This window comes from Fusarium odoratissimum (assembly GCF_000260195.1).
Source record: "Fusarium odoratissimum NRRL 54006 unplaced genomic scaffold supercont1.11, whole genome shotgun sequence".
NCBI classification, from domain to species: Eukaryota; Fungi; Ascomycota; class Sordariomycetes; order Hypocreales; family Nectriaceae; genus Fusarium; species Fusarium odoratissimum.
In genome coordinates this window covers 1,363,476-1,385,286 of record NW_022158697.1, presented here as the reverse complement: position 1 = coordinate 1,385,286, position 21,811 = coordinate 1,363,476, and the positions used below count along the sequence as shown (strand labels likewise).

Genomic DNA, 21,811 nt, shown 5'->3' with positions numbered 1-21,811 from the left:
GTAGACTTTTAGCTCAACAAAACCGGTTAAACCACTGCTGCAATGCTGATCATGCACATGCGCTGGCATATTCTTTAGTGGCGATTGAGCATTACCTCTGAAACGTCCATGCAACTCTAGACGGGAGGGAACCTGTTAGGAGAAACTGAGTTGGACTATCATGAACGGCGTTGCACCGCCACAGCGATCGAGCTAATCTGTGGCGAGTGATCGCAATCGTGGCTCAGCAGCTAGCTCCCTCTGACTTGGAGACTGGGCTCCATCTCACGAAGCACTGGACCTGCCTGAAAGCGGGCACCTCAGCCAAAGGCAGGGTACCTAAGGCGCGAATGAGAATGGGTCTTTGACCTCGCTGGTCTCATTGCGATCCAATGCTATCAGTCCAAACCTGACAACAACACCAACAACAAATCACATCCGAAATCCACCATCTCGGCCTTTGCACTGCCGCCTCGACCCCGCGTGTCCTCAAAGAGACGTTGCATTCTACTGAGACTCGTTCACGTTCACTTCGTACAGCGTTCCTATCTTCGGTAGCTTCTCGAGTGACCTAGCTTTCCTCTCCCTCTTCGACCACCGCTCGCGTCTTTTCGCTTGTCGCAGTCGTTCCTCTGCATTATCTTGGCTTTCGCACTTCAATCATGGTCAGCTTGCCTTCGCAGCTACGTTCGCATTATCGTCTCGCAAAGTCTTGAAAAGGCGTCAACAAACATAAGAGAAAAACAACAACCGAATATTAAATACATCTACCATAGCATGAGCCGTGTGACTCCAACATCACCATCATGTCTGGATCACAAATGCAGTTAGAGGATTGTATGTGTTGGTGGGTGCTGCGCGGTTGCGAGCAAGGACTAACGCAACCAACCTAGGGCTGGACGACCTCTGCGTCCGCTTCATCATCAACCTTCCCCAGGAGGATCTCTCCTCCGTCGCTCGAATATGCTTCCAGGTCGAAGAAGCTCAGTGGTTCTACGAGGATTTCATCCGTCCACTTGACCCGACTCTGCCGTCCATGACCCTGCGAACTTTTTGTCTACGAATCTTCCAGCATTGTCCCTTATTGGCCAGCTTTTCTGTCGAGAATCACACCAAAGCGTTTGAGGAGTTTTTGGAGTACAAGACTCGTGTTCCTGTACGAGGTGCTATCATGCTGAACGAGGCCATGGATTCGACAGTCCTGGTCAAGGGATGGAAGAAGGGAGCCAACTGGAGTTTCCCACGAGGAAAGATCAATAAGGACGAAGATGATCTGGATTGCGCCGTTCGTGAGGTATATGAAGAGACCGGTTTGGACCTTCGAGCTGCTGGCCTGGTACCCACCGAACATAAACCAAAGTACATTGAGATCTCGATGCGCGAACAGCATATGAGGCTTTACGTCTTTCGAGATGTCCCAATGGACACCGTATTTGAACCCAAGACCAGGAAGGAAATCAGTAAAATCCAGTGGTATAAGCTATCGGAACTACCAGCCTTCCGCCGCAAGAATGGCCAAGCGAACGATGCCAACACTGCACCTAATGCTAACAAGTTTTATATGGTGGCACCGTTCTTGGTGCCGCTGAAGAAATGGGTTATGGCGCAGAAGAAGATTGAAGCAAGGAGAGCCGCAAACAGCTCACAAGGTTATGGACCTATCAGCGAAGCCCAATACGAAGACGAAGCATGGAACGATACTGGCGCCGAAACTACGGACCAAGGCCCGGCGATAGAGACGCTCGCAGGCGCCACACAGGAGTTACAACGTTTGTTGAAGGTGCAACCTCCCACTCAAGGGTTGCAAGGCGTTTCTGCTCCGGCTCCGGCTCAACAGGATAAAGGAAGTGCATTACTTTCTATCCTCCAAGCCAAAGACGGCCCTCCTAACGCCATGCCGCAGGCTGGTGCTCACTATCCTCAGACTCCTCTTGATCACACAGTTACCAACGCTCCTCAACCTCATACACCGCATCACCATAATCTTCACCAGATGCCATCCACAAATACTCAGCAGCCACCGCCGCCATTCCCGTACACGCCTAACCAAGGTGCTCACTGGAACATGGGACTAGGACAGCAGGTTGGCAATCCTCAGCTATATAATCAGCAATACTCTATCCAGGAGGGTCAGTATAAGAGCAACCAGGCTCCTCTGGTGCATCCTCAGCCATTGCCCCCCCAGGTAGAAAGGGCTGTTTTCAACAGGAGTGTATTCCAGGACGTTAATCAACCCAACCACAACCCCGTGCCTGGTCAGTTCCTTAATCAGCAGCAAGCGCAATATGGCCACCCCGGCCAGATGCCTCAGCAACCTCTCAATGCACCTGGGCAGCCGAGACCACAACCTTTGAACGGCCAGTCCATGGCCCTCCTGAATGCTTTCAAGGGCGGTAATACCGCGCCACAGGTACAGCAGAAGCCTCAACAAGCTCCGTTCCCTCCTGGCTTCCCAGCACAGAGCCAAGGACCCGTGTATAGTAACCTAGGCGGAGCACAAGCGCAACAAGTTCCTCAGCAAGTCCCTCATGCGGCCGGCCCTGTGGGAGGCCAAGACCGCTCGGGGCCAAGTCCTAAGGAGCTGCCAGGCTCAAAGGTTGGGCCACCTGCCGACAATCACCGTTCTGCTCTGCTAGGCATGTTTCGCAAGGACGACCAGAATCAGCACCCTGCACAAGGACCCCAGCCCGCTGGACAGCCTGCTCCTGGCAGTATGATGAGTGAACTTCTGCGTTCAGTTGGCGGAGACAATTTCAGGGCCAATATTCCCCAACAAGCCCCCGCTGACCCCAACCCGCTCCCGTCAATGGATGGCCTATCACTACAACAACGGCCTACTCAAACCGGCACACCTGGATCTCAAGGAACAGCGGGTTATTCGCAACAATATGGTGCCCAAGCACATGCACCAGCTGCCTCGCAGCCTACTCAGCCTACCCGTATTCTTCAGCGAGGTCAGGGCGAACAATTATTTGGCATCGGTGGAGCATCAGCATCTCCTCAGACTTCTTTTGCCTCGCCAAGTGGATTGTCTAGCCACTTGCAGCCTGCAGGTGCTGGCATCAGCCCCAGCATTGCACAAGCATTCCCTGCTGTAAATCGTCGTCGCGAGTCTGGTCCCGCTCAGAAGAGAGAACTGCTGTCACTCTTTGGCAAGCAGCCATCCCCTGCTAGTTTGGAGGCAGCCAAGGGCAAGGAGGTCATTGCTGGAACGCCTAGGTCTCGTCTTGCTTCTTTGGCCTCTGGAGTTGAGGACCCTGCCGGCCCGCCTTCTCGTCGTGGTAGTCAGACGCCCATCTCGCCAGCCGAACGCACGTTTTTGCTGGACTACTTACAGTCTGTCACCAAGAATGCTAACCATTAAGGGATCTGTGGAGAAGTGATTTCATGTGTACTATTTGTTATTTATAGGAACAGGGGAGCATTGCAACGGAGCCTTGTGTGGGATACTATAGTTTTGGCAAACAATGAGCTAGGGTAGGTATCTAATTGCTAAGCGACCGTTATCGCCACTTTGTTTGGCCTGGACTGTTATCCGATTTGAGATGTTTGTGGTGATGATTCATGCTGTGTGGGCGGCTGCTCTTTCGCATGTCTATATGGAAGACCCATGCTCTGACACGGATTCAAATCTCACAAATGCAAAGTCACCATGCCCCTGACTGGTAAATACTCAAGCAGTTCACTTTGATGCCTCACGGGATCGCTAACCAGAGCGACCCACTTGTGTCAGACATTGATCTACTGTCTGTTTATTAGACAGACCCGTTATGATGATCTAAATGGGTCAATGGAAGTCCTGGTGTTAATTGAGAAGATGGCTGATTTCAGGGGTAAATATAATCCACGACAGCTGCAGGTCTGTCTTAACAAGAGAAAAGTAACAGATTCAACTATCGTTAGCTGTGTCATCTTTTGTATCTCTTCATCAAAGATAGTGATGGATTCCTCGTTGTGTTGTTTTCGTTTTCCCATACTAGCTCTGCTACAATAACTGTATTAGAGCGTTAAGATAACTGAGATACTCTTTGTACGCTACTATTCTCTGGAACGGTCTTCATCAACTTCTCGGCTTATGTATGCGTGAAATCAGTATAACAAAACAGATGTTCCCGTCACATACGAAGCAAAAAAGCTAGTCACACATGAGGCATAATTGACAGCATTAACGAGTATCAGTATTTCAATGAGCCACAGAGGAGGTATATGTAGTCCCTAGTATGTAATTTTGTTCGCACAGCCAATCGAATCTTCTGTCTTTTGTATCGTTTCACTGATTCTTCCCTGAACCAGAAGCTAGTTTCGTCATTCAGGGGCACTCAGCTATTTGTAACCCATGCCATTGAATTCCAGGTTGAGACTCTATATGGTGCAGCATTTAGAATATTGGAATGCAATAAGGAACTCTTTTGGTCAAGTAGCTTGTATTCCAAATAAGTTATTACCATTGGTATGTTGCCTGCAGAATCAGGCTCCCCTTGCTGAGCGTCACCGCGCGCATTTTTAAATCTTTTATCTAGATCATCATTATCCTTGTTATGTCTTTTTGAAATTTTATCATCCGACCTTGCGTCTATAATGTTGCGATTGCTATTCTACCTAGCGACTTGAAAACAAGCATTAAGAGGACCACTCATGGAGATCTACTCGGTAACAAAAGTATTATTGAACCTGTTGGCATATTTGTATGAGCTCGAGGGCCCCTGAAAGCCAGATGATTCGGAATTCGAAACTAGCGCATATAGTGCGTGCTGTATGCCATGGCCGTATTCGACAACCAAGGCAGATCGCCCCCCCCCCCCCCCCCCCAAAAGGCCTTTGCGCATCAGATCAATTCTCATTTTCGATCCAGATTGGAGACACCAAACTCCTCTATATTATATATACTGAATGCGTCTGCCTCTTGTCTGGATCGCAGTTGAGGTGATATGGGCGAGAGAATACTTCATCCTGGCACTCGAGGTGTTGCAAAGTCGAAGAGCTCATTGAATTTACAGTCAGGCTGTTGAAAGTTGCAACGTAGCATAGTATATTAATCCTTTTCTTGTATTAGATTGATGCCGTCCAACAACCATGCAGGTATTGTAACGTTCCCTTCCTTGTCTAAAACTCTCGATACCAATCTACCTGAGAGTGGAGGTTAAGGAGATTGCTTTCGGAAAGCAACCGCAGAGCCAATACGTAACTTGTAATCTGATATCTACAGCCGAACAAACCTCAATGTCTGTTCCATGACTAGACCTCTCTCACAGAGGCTTGAAGCAAAACTCGTACAAATGAACAGATCATTAGCGTCACAACAAATTAATCTCCTGATCATACTAGATCGAAGAATCGAAGATGCTGTGCCATAGGTAGCTCAAAAAGAGTCGTCAGATGAATCATCCCCATTACTTCCATCACTATCAGAAAGATCCAATAGCTGGAAACGGTTGCCCATGAGGTTCTTGCGTGATGGATGGGCGGGAATAACACTTCTCTGCGTCTTCACACTAGGGACGAGATTGTGAATCGCAGATGACATGCTCTGATACGGCTGTGCACATTCGTCGGCACACCACTCAATACGAGAGGCCCTGTATTCTCTGGATAAATTGCAGATTAGCACTGTCTGGACTACTGACTGGTCTTCAACATGGTACAGAGCCCAACTTACACTCGGCTCTGAAGACATGTTCGAGCATAGATAGCACCATGAATCGCATTGGTGCTGATGAAACAGTTGTCCTTCTCAAACTCGATGCTGATCACATGAAGATTGTGAATGTGTTCCAGGTCATCACGGATACCCTGGATGGTGAGGTTGGGGTCCCGCTTGCGGATGACGAAGTTACGAGAGCCGCCCTTGCGAATATGATGGGCAACCTGGCCACTCAAGGTGAACTGGTAGTCAGACCATCTGGTATGTATCTGTGATAGCGTATAAGAATGACATCGGCAGCTTTCACCAATCTACTTACTTTCCGGTCTTTGATGTACAAAGCAGCAGTGCGACAGTTCTCAATAAAAGCACAGGCGTCAGCCTCGTGCAAAAAAGAGACCGTGGCAGTGTTATCTTTGCTCCGAAGAAAGATCTCCAGAACGGGACCCCCTCGAACAACCGCAGCAACATCCCCATGTGTGATGCCATCAGGCACATTGAGGAGCAGGACTGACCTCTGCGCTGAGCGCTCAAACCACTCCTTGACCTCTGGTCTTTTGTTGTCGTGGAAACTTCCAAGCCGTTTCTGATTGATCGAGCCACCTGGATGGGTTGAGGACCGATAAGACGCATTGGGCTGCCAACTCCTATTCAGACGAAGCCCTTGTTCTTCAGCAGGGTAGCCCAAAGCGGTATTCGATTGAATTGGGAAAGCAGATGCTTGTGCTTTGTACGTGAAATTTGCCGTTGGCGATGGTTCAAACTGTTCAGGGGCATAGGTAGGCGCATCTTCAGCTGGCTTCTGAAGGCAGAGAGACTACAGAGAGTTTAGAAGTTGGTAGGCGGATGGGAGATGGTAACATACATTCACAATTGCTTCATTCAGCCCTTGCGCGATGAGATTCTGACGTAGGTAGACTGATCACAGGCAAGTGTCAGAGATTGCCAGTATAGGCTGTGCCGTTGTAACATACCATACTGGTGGGCAATCGCAAGGAGGCTCTGGTATTCCTCTCGAGGCACGTACACACATTGGGATTCGTTCACTGGCATCTCTGGGCCCTTAAACCATTGTCAGTCCGATGAATATTTTGCAAGACTTGCATTTCACGCGTTTTTTGGTAGTTCTCTGCTAATACGGAGGACTTTCCAATGGGTAGGAAGGGAGTCGTACATCTTGTTTCCTGCGAATAGGTGAGTATAACTGTTATCTTGGTACCCAATTGAACTGTAGTAATTCTTGCTTACTGCGTCTGGTTCATGCTCATGCTCATGCTGATAATTCGTTGGCTCAAGAGCTGATCTTGATTCTGATACGGATGAAGAAGAGATAATCCAAAAGTGGTTGGTGAAATCAATATATAAGGATTTGATGGAAAGAGCTCCCAGTTATCACTTTCTCCCCAGGCCGAGCTCGAGCATGGGAGATGGGACAGGCAATCACCATTGGATCTCATAAGGCAGGGCGAACCAACGGGCCTGATTCACGTGCGGCTGCCAGCTGCGAGCCTCCCGCTGGCCGTTTACAGGCTTGAAAAAGGCAAACATTGGCGATATTGGAGGACTTTGATTCGTCTATTCACCTGCAGGTTAATGAATATCATATATGATTGAATATCTTTTATAGTCTTGATTACTATTGAGTCAAGACTTTGACGGCATACACAGAAACATACAGGTTGTAAGGACATTGCAGCACGGAAGATGAACCAGAACTGAGAGAGTGACAAGATAATACCATCACTCCTCGATGTGACCTGGAGTCACCCCGGAAGCGAGTATATGACTTGCATTGAAGAAGAACATTTCGAGTAAGCCATGACACAAGGAGCAAAAGAAAGTATCAAAGGAACAGCACCGGGGCAGTATGTAACCAAACGGTTCTCAATCAACCAGACAGATACCTAAATCCGTAGTCAGCCATTGTATTTTACGTCGCTGGCAAACACTCTGTCTTGATGTTGTGGAAGACGGGTCCACGTGACACGGGAGAGGGATGTTGCATTGATCGGGAGCTAATAAATAGAGCGGCAAACGCCTGGTAACAAAGTAACGGGCACGGGCACTTTAATTTGAGACGCCATCGTCAAGTTAGACAATCTAGTCTTACGGATGAGGCTGAACGAGGCTTAGTCGGTGGAAGACAATCGACAGAAGAGTCTTCAGTACAAGACCAAAAAGTGAGATCAGCAAACAACACGAGCAGAATAGTTCACGGCTCTTCACGGCTCCAATGGCATGACCCGTTGATACAACCGTTAAGGATAAGAATCTGTTGATTGAGCCATGCACCATGTTTAGTGCATGATTGCCGAGAATAGCGGGAGCTTAGGGGACTCCGGACAGGGACGGCGGGGAATCAACAAGGGTTAGGTAGCGTCGGGTGGTTATTTTTAGGTGAAGCAGAGTGATGAACACGAGATCATGTGATGTATTCTCCCTCTTTCGATCGTTGGCTTTTCCTATTGCGAGCCCTCCGATCTGAATTCATCAACCACCCTAAGCGACGGTCTAAACTTTGTGGTCGAGTAGACGCGTGTGCCATCATCATGCTGTTTATTCGAAGTATCTAGAAATACTGCACCCAAGGTTACCTATAATACAATGACCAAGTGCTGGGATGCTACGTAAAGAGAAACACAAGGATCCAGATCGTCAGTCAACACGAAATGACTTCCTTGTCTGACCACGGGTTGTAGAATAGATCCAATAATCCGGGCCTCGGGGAAGGCTGTGTAAACACTTTGTACGCCACCGTTATAGAAGCTGAGAGGTACAAGCATCCACTAACAAAAATTCAACGGCTACAGCTCAGACCTCCACCCAAAAAAAGGAAAAGGAGTTGTTGTTTTGACTTTAAAGTCGATCTGGTGTGGCCACGGTACGTACCTCTCCTAGTGAAGCATGTGCCAAAGACCAACCCCTTGCTCCTCCTGCTGGGCCAACCCAACATAACGCCAACGCTTTCCCCTGTTCTGTTCTGATCCCTCTTTTTTGCTCTGTTGATTTCTTGTCCACCTCTCGCTTTTTACTCTCGTTATCTTTGAGATCGATCAATTCCAGCGTTTTTGAGACTAGCAGCAGATCGTCGTAGCCATCGTTTCATCGACCCTTGTTGTTTCTCGCATTTTGCTACTTCTCCTCTACCTTCGCTATACGCTTCACCCTTCGTTCGCTCGTCGATTTGGACACGCTTGGCATCTTCCAGTATCGACATCTAGTTACAAACGATCTACCCATCTCTTGGAATATAATCAATCAATATCGACAACATCATCATCGGCACTCAAGACTCACTCATCAATTAATCACTAACCACAGCCGCTGTGGTCCGCCTGACTTCATCTCGACCCCCTTTCGTTCTCAAACCCACCAACGATCTCATCATGCGTCCCACCTCGAACCTCCTTCAGCTGGCTGTCTGCCTCTCCTCTCTTGCCCCTCTAGCGGCAGCATGGCCTAACTGGTTTCCTCCTGCCGATTCTGTTGTTGTCCGACGCGTTGCACATGAAGCCAGTACGCTGACTCTTCTCACCCATAAACAACCCCTTTTACTGACTCCTCATAGTGCCACAGGAGACCGGCGTTATCAAGGCTCGTCAGGACAAAACCGGTGATGGAGAGGCTTCAAGTACCCGAAAGAACAGCGCCAAGCAGACCAACTTGAACACCGCCAAAGTCGAGACAGGAACTGAGACCGGAACTGCAGAGAACACCAAGACCGCTACCGAGACAGGCAAGAAGAAGTCTGGCACCAAAACTGGAACATCTGCACCCAAGCGCACAACCTTCTCTGCTGATGTTCAGCCTGGTGGTGTGAGCATGACACTTCCCGATACCATGTATGTCCCTACACCTCTCTTCAAGATTGGTGATTACGCCACCTTTGGCTGGAACTACACCTCGCTTGAGGGCACACCAACCGCCATCGATGTCCTCGTCAGCCAGTCTTCCGCCGGCGAGACATACACTCTCACTGCCAACATGACTTTTGCGACCAACCCCACCTTTGTCTGGGACACCAGCAAGCAGGCCAACGACCCCGATGCTCCTCTCGTGGTCGGCATGTACACTCTGGTCATCAAGGATTCTGACTCGGCCATCACCGACCTGCCCTCTCCTGGCTATCTGCAAGTTGAGAAGACCTTCCAGTTTGGCATGTACACACCCGCGGCCTACACACCCTATCCCCAGTGGAACTGTGATATCTGCAACAACTAGTCAAAGTATTCAGTGTTATTTTTTTTTTTTTTTTTTCAACTGATCTTAGGAGTTATTATTATTGGAGGTGTTATGGGCAGGCAAGCATCAGAAGGAGAAAAATGTTTATTGATTATTGTTTCACTTTTCATCAGGATATTTCACAGTTTGGTGAGGGCGTTGGCAGACGGATGTCGCTGTGGTGAAGTCACCTCGCAAGAACAGGGAGATCCCCGGTTTGGATGCTTATGATTAATCAGGTGGTCGAAATGAGTTGAAATCATTTAATGATCTTATCTACTATATACATATTAATCTCGTCGGTCCTTGGTTACCGATTGCAGCGAGTTTGTCTTCAGATAACCCCTGTCCTGAATCTTGAATCTTGTATCTGTGGTCGTCCATTAAGGTTCTTGTATGCGTTCAACCCTATAGTAAGGTTAACCCGCCTAGAGAATCAATTACATATGTGCTTCGAGTCTATTTCCACATGTCGTGGTAGACGTTGATGGCTTCTTTCGCCTCCCAGGAAGAACGTTGGAATTTACGCAAACCTTAGGTGCACATGAACTTAAACCATACGCAACTGAAACCCTGCCCCCCTTTCTTCTTTATCCCGCCCCTGAAAAATGCCACTGAAGTCAGCATCGCCCAGCGACGCAGCCTGTCCACCGCGCACAGGGGCATGAGGCTCTGCACGCCTTCGCCGTTCCTGGTTCGCCTTACTAGGAAACGTTGGGAACATGCTCTCTGGTTTAGGCTTTGGGTCCTGTCGGAAGTACTCGTGCTGGAGCATCTCACTCGCCGATGGTCTTCTTTCGGGGTCAAGTGATAGTAGATCACCCAGCAAGCTGGCGCCTGCGGTAGTGAGGCCAGGAAAGCGAGCGCGAATGACAGATCCGGTAGCAACTTGTGTCTTAGGAAGTCGCAATGAGCGTGCATTGGGGAGACGACGAAATCCAGGCCATGTCTCTTCTGTGGGAACACCACAGAGCTCGAAGGTGCGCGAGACTTGATCGACTTCATTCTTACCCTGAAGAAGAGGTTCCCGGGTTATCAGCTCGCCAAAGATACAGCCCACACTCCACATGTCTACCGCCGCATCGTATGTCTTTGCGCCAAGTAGTAGCTCCGGAGCCCGGTACCAAAGAGTGACGACGAGTTGTGTGAGTTTCGGGGGAGGATCGCCAACATAGCGGGCCATACCAAAGTCGGCAATTTTCAACTGGCCACGATTGTTAAGGAGGAGATTAGAGGTTTTGAGGTCGCGATGTAGAATCCAGTTGTCATGGAGATATGCGATGCCTGATGTAAGCTGTAATAGGAGGCGCTTTACTTCGGAAGAGAGAAATGGCTCGGGCATATCATCAAGAATGGATTTTAGGTCGTGTTCGACGAATTCGAGGACGAGGAATAAAGAGCTGGGCTGGCTGTTAGCTGTAGTCTTCAACACCAAGTGTCGCGTGCTTACTTGTCTGGCCGTGATACGTCGTCCCCTACAACAACCTCTTCCATGGTGACAATATTCCGGTGTTGGCAATCCTTCAATATTTGTATTTCGCGCAAGCCTGTGACGGGGAGACCGTTTCGATCTTGAGGTTCCAGCTTCAACCTCTTGAGCGCGACAACCTTTCCTGTAGCTTTGTTTGTCGCCCGCGCAACCCAGCCATAAGTCCCCTCCTCGATATCGTTTAGCTTCTCATAATTCTCAACGCTTCTGCACTTCCCCCAGGTGCCCGCTGGAAACCGCAATAGCTTCGCTGGAGGTGCCTTGTCTTCTTGGTTTGCGCCTGGTTCGGGGGTGATCCTACGTCGCTTCGAGGGCCGGTCATCGTCAAGTTGGAGCACCTTTTTCTGTGCAGCTTCTTGTGCTTTCTTCTCTTCTTCAAGCTTTCGAGCCTTTTCTGCCTTCCTACGTCGCTTTTCTTCCTTGAGTTTGGCGTCGATACGGGCGTCTTCTTCGGTGTCGGCCCACCGAGATTTGCCGGACATAGCGGCCGTGAGAGACTGCGCGTAGCTTCTGTAATTTATATATAGGAATTGAAACGCAAAACTTTGAAAGTCACGAAATCGACGCTGTCTAATAGTGCCTGGTTTATGTGTGAAACGAATTGGTGTTGCGGGGAGGAACGTCCAAGTTATGGATGGACAAGTTTCTTATCTTATCAGTAAGTACTGTCTGTAGCCTCGACTCCAGAAAAGCATTGTCGCTGATGCTTTCACGTGCGGTTGTTGTACTACTACAGCTTACAAGTGAGAACATCGCCAGCTGATTTGTTCTGTAGCTAATTGTTCTCGCTCACAGGAGACAGGCTCAGGATGTTTAGGTCACTAGGCTTAAAGCCTCTTGCGAGGCTTAGCAGTGGCCGATGTGTTCCACAGCCAAACTTGTTCAACTCTTGTGTTGGCCGGAGCTTCTCATCCACTGTTCGCCAATATCAAAATGCTACAGATATTGATGAGATATTCAAGAATGAGAACCAGAAAGAGAGTGAGAGACAATGGTCAACACCATTAGCCAAGCAGCTCTTTGCTGCTATATCAGTGAGTGAAACCGCTACAAGTTCATGCTTATACTGACCATTCTTCAAAGACAACTGGACCTGTTCCGTTGGCCAGTTACATGCGCATGTGCTTGACTGGAGATATTGGAGGCTACTACACTGGAGCCATTGGTGAAGGCCGGGATCAGTTTGGCACAAAAGGAGATTTTGTTACATCACCAGAGATTTCGCAAATTTTTGGTGAACTTATCGGTATCTGGTTCATCGCTGAATGGATCAGCCAAGGTCGACCTAAAGAGGGCGTCCAACTCATCGAGGTTGGGCCTGGTCGTGGTACTCTTATGGATGATATGCTTCGAGTATGTGACATTCATTGGTTGAGCTTGAAAGACTCACTAACTTGAATTATCGACCATTCAACGATTTCCTGCGATGGCTAATAGCATCGATGCTGTGTACATGGTTGAAGCCAGCCGCGAACTTAGAAACGCCCAGAAGCAACTCCTTTGTGGCCCGGATGCGCCATCATCAGAGTCAAAGTCTGGTTTTCATAGCCCCAGCAAGTACAACGGCAAGCAGATTGTCTGGACTGACACAATCAAGTCTATTCCAAATGGTAGGCAGAACTCACATAATGTCACGGGTCTGGCTAACAGCATTACACAGAAGCTGACAAAATGCCCTTCATAATCGCTCACGAGTTCTTTGATGCTCTCCCTATTCACAGCTTCCAATCCGCTTCAGCTCCTCCTCCCCAGCCAAAGGCATCTTCACCGACTTCGCCTGCTCAACCACCACCCGAGAACACCAAACCCGCTATGGAATGGCGAGAAATGATGGTCTCGCCAACACCGCCGGGCGTCACTCACGCTCAACTTGGAACACCGAAATCACAGCAAGATGAGCCGCCTCCTGAGTTCCAGCTTACACTTTCATCCACGCCTACTCGCCACTCTCGTTTTCTCCCTGAGACCTCAACAAGGTACCGCAAGCTCAAGAATATGCCCAATTCCGTCATCGAAGTCTGCCCAGATGCGTCCATCTTCGCTACAGACTTTGCAACTCGTATCGGCGGTTCTGAACAGTATCGCAAGACTAAGCCCAGCGGTGCTGCCCTTATTCTTGATTACGGAACGTCAGACACCGTCCCTATCAACTCCCTTCGCGGCATCCGACACCACAAGCGAGTGAATCCCTTTTCTGCGCCTGGTCTGGTCGACTTGAGTGCAGATGTCGATTTCACTGCCATCGCTGAAGTGGCCATGTCAGCGAGTGAAGGCGTGGAAGTCCATGGACCCGTCAATCAGGGTGACTTCCTTGAGTTGATGGGCATCCGAGAGCGTGCTGAACAATTGACCAAGGCGCCGGGCGTCGACAAAGAGACTGCTGATAAGATCGACGGAGCCTGGAAGCGCCTTGTTGATAAGGGCCCTGACGGCATGGGGAAACTGTATAAGGCATTGGCTATCCTGCCTGAGAATGACGGTCGAAGACGACCAGTTGGGTTTGGGGGTGACGTCTTGGGTTAATAACAGACATTGCCCGGCCGCTGTACTGCATCACGATGCTTTAGGAGAGGCAAATCTGAAACGATATTGTAACAGTATGTAAATTGATCAAACCATTGTATCCTTATACGACAACTATGATCTTTCCAAAACCAAAAGCCCATATACTACACGCATCACTACCCACGCAAGGAAACGTTGCTTAATCGAAAACTCGGTTCATTCATCAGTAAGATTTGATCCCTCCGACAACCCTACAATTACACAAAAAGGATGTGCGCCCAACTTTGATCGCATGCAGATTTAGCGTGAGCCAATTGTCATCCTCCTCTTACTTCGTTTTCACAAGCTTTGCGTCCTCTTCGTCACTTCCATCGTCTGAAAATTTGTCGCCATCCTCGCCTATAGCAAAAATGGTCTCATTCTCTAGTGACTCACGAGGAGCGGTACGAGTAATGTTTCTGGGTGGTTGAGCGCTGCTCTGCGACGCACTTGAAAAGGAGAGGCCATTGGCGTTGCTTGAGTCGTTGCGAGTCTTGCCCACTTCGACGTCCTCGTCATCCGAGTCTTCTCCTGGAACACCGATATCGCCAAGGTCAAAGTTGCCATCGTCATCTTGAGCAATCTCATCACTCATGGCAAAGCGGCGGTTGTTGGAAGTAGGACGCCAAAGGTAGGCGATCCATGCGACGTCAGCAAAGTAGACAACGTTCAGCCAGCCATCGAGGATGAACCATCGTGTCTTCCAGTGGAAAGGAACAAAGTCGGGATCGCTGGCTGAGGCAAAGGTGAAGCTGTTGAAGAAGAAGAAACCAAAGATGACCATGACACTGATGAGGATGGCCCACCAGAGCTTTCGGTACATGGCTTCCTTTGCGTGCTGCTTTCGCTCGCGGAGATCCTTGAGTGTCCAGTTGAGTGAGTTGAGTGTCCAGACATAGAAGGCAGTCAGTGTGCCCGCCAGGGGTAGGACGATCAGAAGCACGAATGGGCCTGTATTCAGTCAGATACGGTCAACTAAACAGTTCATTAAAGAGATCTTACCAGCTGTCTCAGGGGTGATGGAGAGGAAAGTCAGTGAGTAGACCAGTCCGAACAGGAAGTGGGCCGCTGCAAGCCATCGCACCCTAATCATGGTCCTACCGAGGGTGTGCTTCACGACACCATAGCCCATACAGACAATGAGCAGCAAGAAGAACGAGAATGAGTTTCGGCCAGCGTTAAGAATTCCAACAATGGTAAGGAAAACCTTTGAGCCAACATTCGAGCCATGACGGTTCTGGTATTCTAGATTCGAGTTAGGACGGGTAGACTAAACCAAGGGAGAGACAAACCATAGAAACCCCATGTTATGAGCATTTCCACCACCAGGAAAATGAGAATGGCCGTGATGTAGTTTTGCACAGCCACTGAGTAAAGTCAGCATGCAATTGGTTGAAGCATATACGAGGTTTCTGCTTACAGATATCATGCCTGTGCTGATAGTACAAGAAACCCCAGTAGGCAGCAAGGAGAGCATACAAGATACTCATGCCACCATAGAAGGGCAACTTGGGAATCTGGGTTGCCTCCAGCTCGCCATAAGCGTTGCGATATTCGACTACTAGGTCGTACTTCTTTGTGTTGACCACATCTGTAAGAACGCAGTAGTATCCGGTCTTCTTGATAGCATAGTTGATTGGAGCCGCATCGTTGAGGTGGACAGCCTTTGTGAGAACCACGCTCGAAGACTTCTTGTCGACATCGGGATGCAGGATGAATTTGCCAATATCGGTCTTGTTACAGTAACCTTGCTTGACGAAATCGTCACCGCAGACGCCAAGTCGCTATCATGTGTCAGAAGAGGGCGGAGCATGCATAGGGAATCGCGAGCACTTACGTTGCCGGGAGTATTCGGATCAGGGATTCCAACAAGATTTCGGTCCTTCCACTCAAATATCACCAGACTCGCAATCGGATCCTTGACATCGGAGTTGCTGGTGTTGAGGAACTTGACGAGGATGAATGGGTCAACGGGTCCACCCCATGAGGTCTTGCTGTACATGCCTGGAACATGTTAGATCCAAGAGTCGCATTGCACGTAGAAGGCATGACCTACCGGTACAGTATTCTTGATAGCCCTCCTTCTCGCTCTAGATGACAGAGACGTTAGCATAGTTACGATCCAAACGCTTCGCATCGCAGGATGAAGGCCGCCCGTACCAGTCCAATCTCATAAGCTTGGGTTGTCCAAAGGGACATGCCCAACACGAGCAGTCCCGTCAGGAACCTCATGATTATTGTGTCGGTGGTCGCCGCGGAAGCTTCGGCGTGTTACGGCAAGATACGTAGAGGCGACGTTGGAAGAAAGCAGACCGATATTCGAAGACGAGACGTGCGAGACCAAAGGGAGCTTGAGCAACGTTTAAGTGGTGGCGCGGGAGCTTCTCAATTTATGGAGCATGTCGAGCCTGTCGAGGGTCCTTTCTAGCGTCGTCCTTATCGACTCAAGGATGATAGATATTTTGTAGAGTTGTTGGACGATACGGTAATTGATAAGTCAAATTCAATTAGATCGAGGGTTGAAAGAAGATGCCTCGAGTTAAGTGACGAGTTACAGATTCAAGGGAGTAACCAACGTGTATACGTAATTGGTCGCCGGTGATGCCAGGTCAGCACCAGCGGCAGGAGAAGCCAAGGGCCCCTGTTTTCCCATTGGCTCAAAGGTCCACGATAGCAACAAGCCCCAGGTCGTCTCAGGCACCATGTTAGCTGCTAAGGTGCCTACAGCCTAGCGTGGCGGCGGCGCATCATAAGTTTGACGTTATTAGTCCGTGAATGCGACTGTGAAATTCCATCATCAAAGCTTCTTTTTTCCCCAAGTTCACGTTGAACCAGCGCAGCAATGGGTAAAGGAACAGACAAGCTCTATGTAGGTCTACTCCTCTAACAAAACTGATATTCTATCTGACTCAATGACTCCAGATTACACACTCAGAGTGGTCCTCAGCCGACGCCTTCTCCCCCAGTGTTGGCGCAGGCGCGTCTTCTCGCAATCAAAACGCCAGCGCATCATTTCGCCGTCTTCCCTTTAACTTTTGCGCCGCCAGTCTCCAACCCTTCAAGAACCCTGTCTGCACCCCCGATGGAACGATTTTCGACGTTGAGGTCATCGGCGCCTGGCTTGACAAGCATCCCAACCAGAACCCCGTCACTGGCGAGCCTCTACAAAAGAAAGATCTGATACGTCTTAAATTTGCTCGGAATTCAGAATCAGATTCTCTTGGCGCGGGCTTGAGCGACGGAAAAGGCGACTTGATCGATCCGGTCACCTACAAAGTCTTCACCGACAACACACATATTGTTGCCATTCGTCATGGGACCTACGCCAATGTCTTCGCTTGGGATACGGTCGAGCGTATGAATATCAAGGCCAAATCCTGGCGCGACTTGGTCGATGACGAAGAGTTTACTCGCGCCGATATAATTACACTCCAAGATCCCCAGAATGCGGCCAGTCGCAACCTGGACCAGTTCAAGTACCTGAAGGATGGCGAGCAGGCGCAATTGACCAAGGAACAGGAAGACGAGCGCAATGCCGGCAACATCAACTCCAGTGCATTAGGAAACATGGGCGACAAGGTTTCGCGTGCGAAAGCCGCGGTGGAGAAGGCGCGCAAGGCTCGTGAGCAGGGCGGTGATATCAATCGTAGCTCGACTGCCCTCACCAAGCCTGCTGCTGCTAACAATGTTGTCCGCCACTCTATGATCAAGGACAAGAAGCTGGCTGCTAACTCGGCAGCGTACACCACGGGCAAAGCCGCAGCTAGTTTCACCAGCACAGGACTGACACCTGAGACGAGCGGCGAGAGAGCTCTGCTGACGGATGAGGAGTATATGCTAAAGCCCAAGCGAGTCAAGACAACCGGGTATGCCAGAATAGAAACAAATCTGGGCGACATAACAATCGAGCTGTACCCTGAGTTTGCACCGAAGGCCGTGTGGAATTTCACCAGGTTAGCACAGACTGGCTACTACAAGGGTGTAGCCTTTCATCGAAACATCCCAAACTTTATGATTCAGGGCGGTGATCCATCAGGCACGGGCCGAGGCGGGCAGAGTATATGGGGGAAGTATTTCGATGATGAGTTCGATGGTCCAATGTCACACAGTGCCCGAGGAACGAGTAAGTAGCCCTTCATAAACATGTTGTAGTTCTCGCTAACCTCTGTCACTAGTCTCTATGGCCAACAAGGGCAAGAATACAAACTCAAGTCAGTTCTTTATAGCGTATAAGCCCACGCCACACCTCGACCGCAAGCACACAGTCTTTGGAAAGGTTGTCGAGAATCTCAATGTTCTTTCCAAGATGGAGGATGTACCTACAGATGGGTCTAACCGACCCCTCAACAAGATTGTTATCAAAGACATCGTTATCTTTCACGATCCTTTCGCCGAGTTTCAGAAACAGAAACAGGAAAACGAGCGTCAGACTAAGGAACAGGAGAAGATTCGGTTACAAGGTGGCACGGACGATGACAAGACAACATGGACCGGCAAACGGATACGCAATGACGGCACTGTTGAGAGCACAGGAGCCGGTGAGAGCGTTGGCAAATACCTAAAGACCGCAACTCAGCAGAGCACAGCGACGACCAACGAGGCTGATATTGAGGGCGTTGACACGTGGGAGGAACCAGCACGCAAGAAGATTAAGGGGGGTGGTTTTGGAAACTTTGACAGTTGGTAAATTAAGCAATGGGAAACAGTTTATCCATGTTAGACTGCAATGCGCCGGTAATCCATCCAAAAGGTGCTGGGTATGTGCACTCTACATCTCGTCTCATCTAACAGAATTATGCTAAGAATTGAGAAAAGCCCGTTGGTATTACAACCATGACATACAACGTGTCGCCATATGTCTCAATTCGATGCCCGATCGAATTGTGAAAAGTAATGGGAAGCGTATCTAACTATCGCACACTCAAGTCAGGCTCGGCGTGCAGATGGATTAGACTGTTGAGGGTAGAGCGTTTGCGTCAACCGTGGGAAGCTTGCTGAGAAGTGATGGGCTAAGAGTAGGTGGGTTATCCTTCTCCTGCAATAGTCCCGCAACCACACGCGCTTGCTCCAGACCAGCTTCTCTGTGGATAGCTTGCAGGCCCTCGATGGCATATTGTTTTGTTTCTGGCGAATATGCCGATGACATACCGAGCATGTACAACGGCCAGATGATGGTATTATTTGCCGACGCAAGGCTCATGAAACGAGTGGCATCGTCGGTGTGAGGCGTCGACTGCGTTGGATCAAATAGTACCGGACTACCACCGCTGCTAGATGTATCCTCTCCCGGGCCGACTCGAGAGTCTTGCGCAAACGGCGACGATATAACACGGCATGCTTGTTTCTTGGCAGCAATCGAAACCGTGTGCCCTTGGTCCTTCCTGTTGCTTATGTCCCGGATACTGACAACTCCGAGGTGCTGGGGAACGCTGGCTGCAATTGATTGTCCTAGCATATCCAACACTTTGAGAGATTTGGCAAGTAACTCGAAATGATTGTCTGACAGTACAGTGCGGTCAGCCGATTCCGAGGCAGCGCAAAGCTGCTCGACGAGTGTTTCTAGCAGCATCATCCTTATTCCGCGCACCATATTCCAAGTGGTGGATTGAAGAAGCCCAGCATAGACGTGGCATATTTGTCCTGATACTCGAGGGTCCGGTTGCGTCAGCTGTACGCGATGGTACTTCCAAGATTCTGGCAGTCCGGACAGTATCGATGAAAATTCCTCCTCAACATTTGATACGGCGGTGACCACACCATCAAGATCGACTAGTTTTCTCGTGTTGATATCGTAGCGCACCTGTAGTGCTTTGTATATGGGGTATGCCACATGAAAGTCGGGTCCTCCAAGTTCTTCGGAAGGGGGAATCTCGTGTCGGAGGTCTATTAGTGTTTGTGGCATAGGTAGGCCGCTCTGTATGCAGCTTATAAGAACTGTATGGCAAAGCATGAGAAACATGCGAGCACCAGCTTTGCTTCGAAACTGGGCAGCACCTCTGATGTTTGCCAGGGCAGCAGCTCCGTTAACGTGGTCTTGCCAGGCACGCATCGTATGGGAACTGTATCCCGAAACAAACTCGAAAGTGCCGAGTATCAAGACGGCGAGCATGGTTGTGTCTTTTACAACTTCAATTGGGTCGCGAAGTGCACGGTGCGTCAATCCGAGGGCGATAGCATAGCTCTCTTGTGCCCGTGTCATAAGATCTGGTGATCGAAAAACCTGTGAGCATCCTGCAAGTCCGACAGCTGTCATACTGACAGTGACTGGATCAACTTGAGCCTGCGCCGAGTCCGGAGGTTTCCATACATCGTATATGAAAGCATAGTTTTGATAGGAGCCTCTATCGGCTACAACGTAGCGAGAGAAGAAGAAAGCAGTGCCCTGGTCTTGTAGTTCGGGTGATAGAGCACCATCCAAGTGATCGCGACCTTCAGTTGGTTCACTTGGACCAATGACATCGTTGTCATCACCCGGGCTTTCATGAGAGGTTTCCGATGGAGACCGGCTCCAGTCGTTAATCAAAGCGGAAAGGACAGGCGCCCGGCAACGAGTGTTAGATTTCCGAGCACGTCTGGCCTTGACCTTGTTCGATTTCTCTGTCTTGGTGGCAGGGGCAGGGGCTGCACTGGACCTCGGGTCAATGGCGAACGTCGGTGGTGACTTGATAGTCACAACGGATGGTGGGGGAGATGTTGAGGCCGAGGCGAGCTCCTGGCTAACAGGACTCTTTTGTGATCGATTAGATCGAGCCCGTGTCTTGACCGCTTTCTTAATAACATGGGAGCTTTCATCTCTAAACATGAGATCAACGAGATTGCGATAGCCGGGGCATGGCTGATTCTTCTTCTCGCATTGCGTGCATGCCGGCTCCTTTTGGTCACACTTGATTTTGATATTCACATGTCAGTAAGAGCACTGGGAAACAGGCTGAAATGACGACGGCCGGGACGCCATGAGACGTTGACGGAACTCATATGGATTGTGGTGATGGACCAACTCACCCGAATCTTGCGACGGCGGCAGGTGGAGCAGCCACCAGAGGGCTTCCCGCAATATACCATGACGGCTCGTATAAAAGAGGCAAGACGCACGGCCTCGTAATTAGATGCCCAGACTTATCAAGTCAAGATAAGAGAATGTGAGGTCAAAAGGGATGGTGCTTTGGCAGTCATGACATGATGGGCACCTATTAGTTAGAAAGCTATCACGGCAAGGTCAAAAAAACCGTGTGTAGGTCGTCTAAGAAGCTCTTGGCTTAAGATAGGTTCCAAGGGGTGACGGTAACTGTTGGCGGGAATCGACAGAGGCTGCTAGGAACCCGGGAAGTGCGGAGTGTTTGTGTGATATGATGGATTGTCCCCGAAGTAGGTATCAGTGATATGGCCTGGTCTGGGGTATCGTAATTCGTAAATCGTAAATCATTAAAGTCGGAGTCGATATCAGGAATGAGAGATGAACAGAATAATTATCTCGAGGCGGGACCAAAGGAACGGAATTGAAGAACAAGGATCTATGGCCAAAGATTAATTTAGATGTGAGAGAGAAAAGTATCTTTGGTACGGAGTAAGGTAGGTCGAGCCATAAGGTAAGGATCCATGCATGCATCCACGGAAGGAGGAATAAGGGTTGTATGCGGAATGATTGGATCTCTTCCTTCCTTCCTTCCTTTGGATTGGATTGGACGTGATGCAACTTGCTAGCTGCAGATTGGGTGGGCAGGCGCGGGCCTGGCTGTGCTCCTCCTCTTGTCTCGGTGTGCAATTCAGTGACTTTATTACCAATGATGTCTTGCCCCCCAGTTTGAGATTCATTATATCTGTATACACTATAAGAGGGAATTACTATGAATTATTTATTACTGATATTGGCAATAAGCCTATGACCTGGTTCGCATACTCTCTGAGTGACAGGGTAATACTAGGAACAAGACTCAATG

General features: G+C 49.4%; 9 protein-coding genes across 12 annotated transcripts; 5 read left to right on the top strand and 4 right to left on the bottom strand.

Annotated features, from left to right (window-relative positions):
• The first annotated feature begins 7 nt into the window (after nucleotides 1–7).
• On the top strand, nucleotides 8–3,605 carry FOIG_07935 (uncharacterized protein). Its single transcript, XM_031207710.1, has 2 exons — nucleotides 8–816; nucleotides 873–3,605. Exons 1-2 carry the CDS (start codon nucleotides 786–788, stop codon nucleotides 3,341–3,343), a joined length of 2,502 nt encoding a protein of 833 aa, XP_031063243.1. The 5' UTR covers nucleotides 8–785; the 3' UTR covers nucleotides 3,344–3,605.
• Nucleotides 3,606–4,976: 1,371 nt separating this feature from the next.
• On the bottom strand, nucleotides 4,977–7,804 carry FOIG_07934 (uncharacterized protein). 2 transcript variants are annotated; one of them, XM_031207708.1, is made up of 7 exons: nucleotides 6,869–7,804; nucleotides 6,795–6,804; nucleotides 6,595–6,682; nucleotides 6,486–6,538; nucleotides 5,940–6,437; nucleotides 5,636–5,889; nucleotides 4,977–5,564 (listed from the first exon to the last, which is right to left on the bottom strand). In XM_031207708.1, the coding sequence occupies exons 1-7, from the start codon at nucleotides 7,075–7,077 to the stop codon at nucleotides 5,339–5,341; spliced, it is 1,338 nt and encodes a 445-aa protein (XP_031063241.1). In that variant the 5' UTR covers nucleotides 7,078–7,804; the 3' UTR covers nucleotides 4,977–5,338. The 2 variants fall into 2 exon arrangements, with proteins under 2 accessions (XP_031063241.1, XP_031063242.1); XM_031207709.1 differs by having other exon boundaries at nucleotides 5,166–5,889.
• Nucleotides 7,805–8,158: 354 nt separating this feature from the next.
• Nucleotides 8,159–11,919, top strand: FOIG_07933 (uncharacterized protein). 2 transcript variants are annotated; one of them, XM_031207707.1, is made up of 3 exons: nucleotides 8,159–8,366; nucleotides 8,431–9,136; nucleotides 9,189–11,919. In XM_031207707.1, exons 2-3 carry the CDS (start codon nucleotides 9,007–9,009, stop codon nucleotides 9,839–9,841), a joined length of 783 nt encoding a protein of 260 aa, XP_031063240.1. In that variant the 5' UTR covers nucleotides 8,159–8,366; nucleotides 8,431–9,006; the 3' UTR covers nucleotides 9,842–11,919. The 2 variants fall into 2 exon arrangements, with proteins under 2 accessions (XP_031063240.1, XP_031063239.1); XM_031207706.1 differs by having other exon boundaries at nucleotides 8,159–9,136.
• Nucleotides 8,513–11,975, bottom strand: FOIG_07932 (CMGC/CDK protein kinase). The gene is made up of 2 exons (XM_031207705.1): nucleotides 11,292–11,975; nucleotides 8,513–11,241 (listed from the first exon to the last, which is right to left on the bottom strand). Exons 1-2 carry the CDS (start codon nucleotides 11,810–11,812, stop codon nucleotides 10,392–10,394), a joined length of 1,371 nt encoding a protein of 456 aa, XP_031063238.1. The 5' UTR covers nucleotides 11,813–11,975; the 3' UTR covers nucleotides 8,513–10,391.
• A 55-nt stretch (nucleotides 11,976–12,030) lies between these two features.
• FOIG_07931 (uncharacterized protein) lies at nucleotides 12,031–12,728 on the top strand (the record flags this gene model as incomplete). The annotated part of the gene is made up of 3 exons (XM_031207704.1): nucleotides 12,031–12,073; nucleotides 12,126–12,364; nucleotides 12,414–12,728. Exons 1-3 carry the CDS (start codon nucleotides 12,034–12,036, stop codon nucleotides 12,726–12,728), a joined length of 594 nt encoding a protein of 197 aa, XP_031063237.1. The 5' UTR covers nucleotides 12,031–12,033.
• Nucleotides 12,729–12,756: 28 nt separating this feature from the next.
• On the top strand, nucleotides 12,757–14,041 carry FOIG_07930 (uncharacterized protein; the record flags this gene model as incomplete). The annotated part of the gene is made up of 2 exons (XM_031207703.1): nucleotides 12,757–12,940; nucleotides 12,991–14,041. 2 exons carry the CDS (start codon nucleotides 12,757–12,759, stop codon nucleotides 13,851–13,853), a joined length of 1,047 nt encoding a protein of 348 aa, XP_031063236.1. The 3' UTR covers nucleotides 13,854–14,041.
• FOIG_07929 (uncharacterized protein) lies at nucleotides 12,990–16,473 on the bottom strand. Its single transcript, XM_031207702.1, has 7 exons — nucleotides 16,035–16,473; nucleotides 15,931–15,964; nucleotides 15,712–15,878; nucleotides 15,295–15,658; nucleotides 15,167–15,241; nucleotides 14,877–15,119; nucleotides 12,990–14,825 (listed from the first exon to the last, which is right to left on the bottom strand). Exons 1-7 carry the CDS (start codon nucleotides 16,104–16,106, stop codon nucleotides 14,164–14,166), a joined length of 1,617 nt encoding a protein of 538 aa, XP_031063235.1. The 5' UTR covers nucleotides 16,107–16,473; the 3' UTR covers nucleotides 12,990–14,163.
• A 108-nt stretch (nucleotides 16,474–16,581) lies between these two features.
• FOIG_07928 (peptidyl-prolyl cis-trans isomerase-like 2) lies at nucleotides 16,582–20,792 on the top strand. Of its 2 annotated transcripts, XM_031207701.1 has the most exons (4): nucleotides 16,582–16,743; nucleotides 16,797–17,997; nucleotides 18,050–18,631; nucleotides 18,690–20,792. In XM_031207701.1, the coding sequence occupies exons 1-3, from the start codon at nucleotides 16,717–16,719 to the stop codon at nucleotides 18,559–18,561; spliced, it is 1,740 nt and encodes a 579-aa protein (XP_031063234.1). In that variant the 5' UTR covers nucleotides 16,582–16,716; the 3' UTR covers nucleotides 18,562–18,631; nucleotides 18,690–20,792. The 2 variants fall into 2 exon arrangements, with proteins under 2 accessions (XP_031063234.1, XP_031063233.1); XM_031207700.1 differs by having other exon boundaries at nucleotides 18,050–20,792.
• FOIG_07927 (uncharacterized protein) lies at nucleotides 18,344–21,455 on the bottom strand. Its single transcript, XM_031207699.1, has 2 exons — nucleotides 20,877–21,455; nucleotides 18,344–20,757 (listed from the first exon to the last, which is right to left on the bottom strand). Exons 1-2 carry the CDS (start codon nucleotides 20,934–20,936, stop codon nucleotides 18,823–18,825), a joined length of 1,995 nt encoding a protein of 664 aa, XP_031063232.1. The 5' UTR covers nucleotides 20,937–21,455; the 3' UTR covers nucleotides 18,344–18,822.
• Nucleotides 21,456–21,811: the final 356 nt, after the last annotated feature.

What these genes read in the sequence shown, in the direction of transcription:
- FOIG_07935 (XM_031207710.1), top strand. Translation starts at nt 786, where the DNA reads ATGTCTGGATCACAAATGCAGTTAGAGGATT. An exon ending in ACAAATGCAGTTAGAGGATT is followed by an intron (nt 817 to 872) that starts GTATGTGTTGGT and finishes CAACCAACCTAG; the next exon opens with GGCTGGACGACCTCTGCGTC.
- FOIG_07934 (XM_031207708.1), bottom strand. Translation starts at nt 7,077, where the DNA reads ATGAGATCCAATGGTGATTGCCTGTCCCATCTCCCATGCTCGAGCTCG. An exon ending in TGCGATTGCCCACCAGTATG is followed by an intron (nt 6,539 to 6,594) that starts GTATGTTACAAC and finishes GCCTGTGATCAG; the next exon opens with TCTACCTACGTCAGAATCTC. An exon ending in TGTACATCAAAGACCGGAAA is followed by an intron (nt 5,890 to 5,939) that starts GTAAGTAGATTG and finishes ACGCTATCACAG; the next exon opens with ATACATACCAGATGGTCTGA.
- FOIG_07933 (XM_031207707.1), top strand. Translation starts at nt 9,007, where the DNA reads ATGCGTCCCACCTCGAACCTCCTTCAGCTGGCTGTCTGCCTCTCCTCT. An exon ending in ACGCGTTGCACATGAAGCCA is followed by an intron (nt 9,137 to 9,188) that starts GTACGCTGACTC and finishes GACTCCTCATAG; the next exon opens with TGCCACAGGAGACCGGCGTT.
- FOIG_07932 (XM_031207705.1), bottom strand. Translation starts at nt 11,812, where the DNA reads ATGTCCGGCAAATCTCGGTGGGCCGACACCGAAGAAGACGCCCGTATC. An exon ending in GACGTATCACGGCCAGACAA is followed by an intron (nt 11,242 to 11,291) that starts GTAAGCACGCGA and finishes CAGCCAGCCCAG; the next exon opens with CTCTTTATTCCTCGTCCTCG.
- FOIG_07929 (XM_031207702.1), bottom strand. Translation starts at nt 16,106, where the DNA reads ATGAGGTTCCTGACGGGACTGCTCGTGTTGGGCATGTCCCTTTGGACA. An exon ending in CTATCAAGAATACTGTACCG is followed by an intron (nt 15,879 to 15,930) that starts GTAGGTCATGCC and finishes AACATGTTCCAG; the next exon opens with GCATGTACAGCAAGACCTCA. An exon ending in CATCACCCCTGAGACAGCTG is followed by an intron (nt 14,826 to 14,876) that starts GTAAGATCTCTT and finishes GACTGAATACAG; the next exon opens with GCCCATTCGTGCTTCTGATC.
- FOIG_07928 (XM_031207701.1), top strand. Translation starts at nt 16,717, where the DNA reads ATGGGTAAAGGAACAGACAAGCTCTAT. An exon ending in AAGGAACAGACAAGCTCTAT is followed by an intron (nt 16,744 to 16,796) that starts GTAGGTCTACTC and finishes CAATGACTCCAG; the next exon opens with ATTACACACTCAGAGTGGTC. An exon ending in ACACAGTGCCCGAGGAACGA is followed by an intron (nt 17,998 to 18,049) that starts GTAAGTAGCCCT and finishes CTCTGTCACTAG; the next exon opens with TCTCTATGGCCAACAAGGGC.
- FOIG_07927 (XM_031207699.1), bottom strand. Translation starts at nt 20,936, where the DNA reads ATGGTATATTGCGGGAAGCCCTCTGGTGGCTGCTCCACCTGCCGCCGT. An exon ending in GCCGCCGTCGCAAGATTCGG is followed by an intron (nt 20,758 to 20,876) that starts GTGAGTTGGTCC and finishes ATCAAAATCAAG; the next exon opens with TGTGACCAAAAGGAGCCGGC.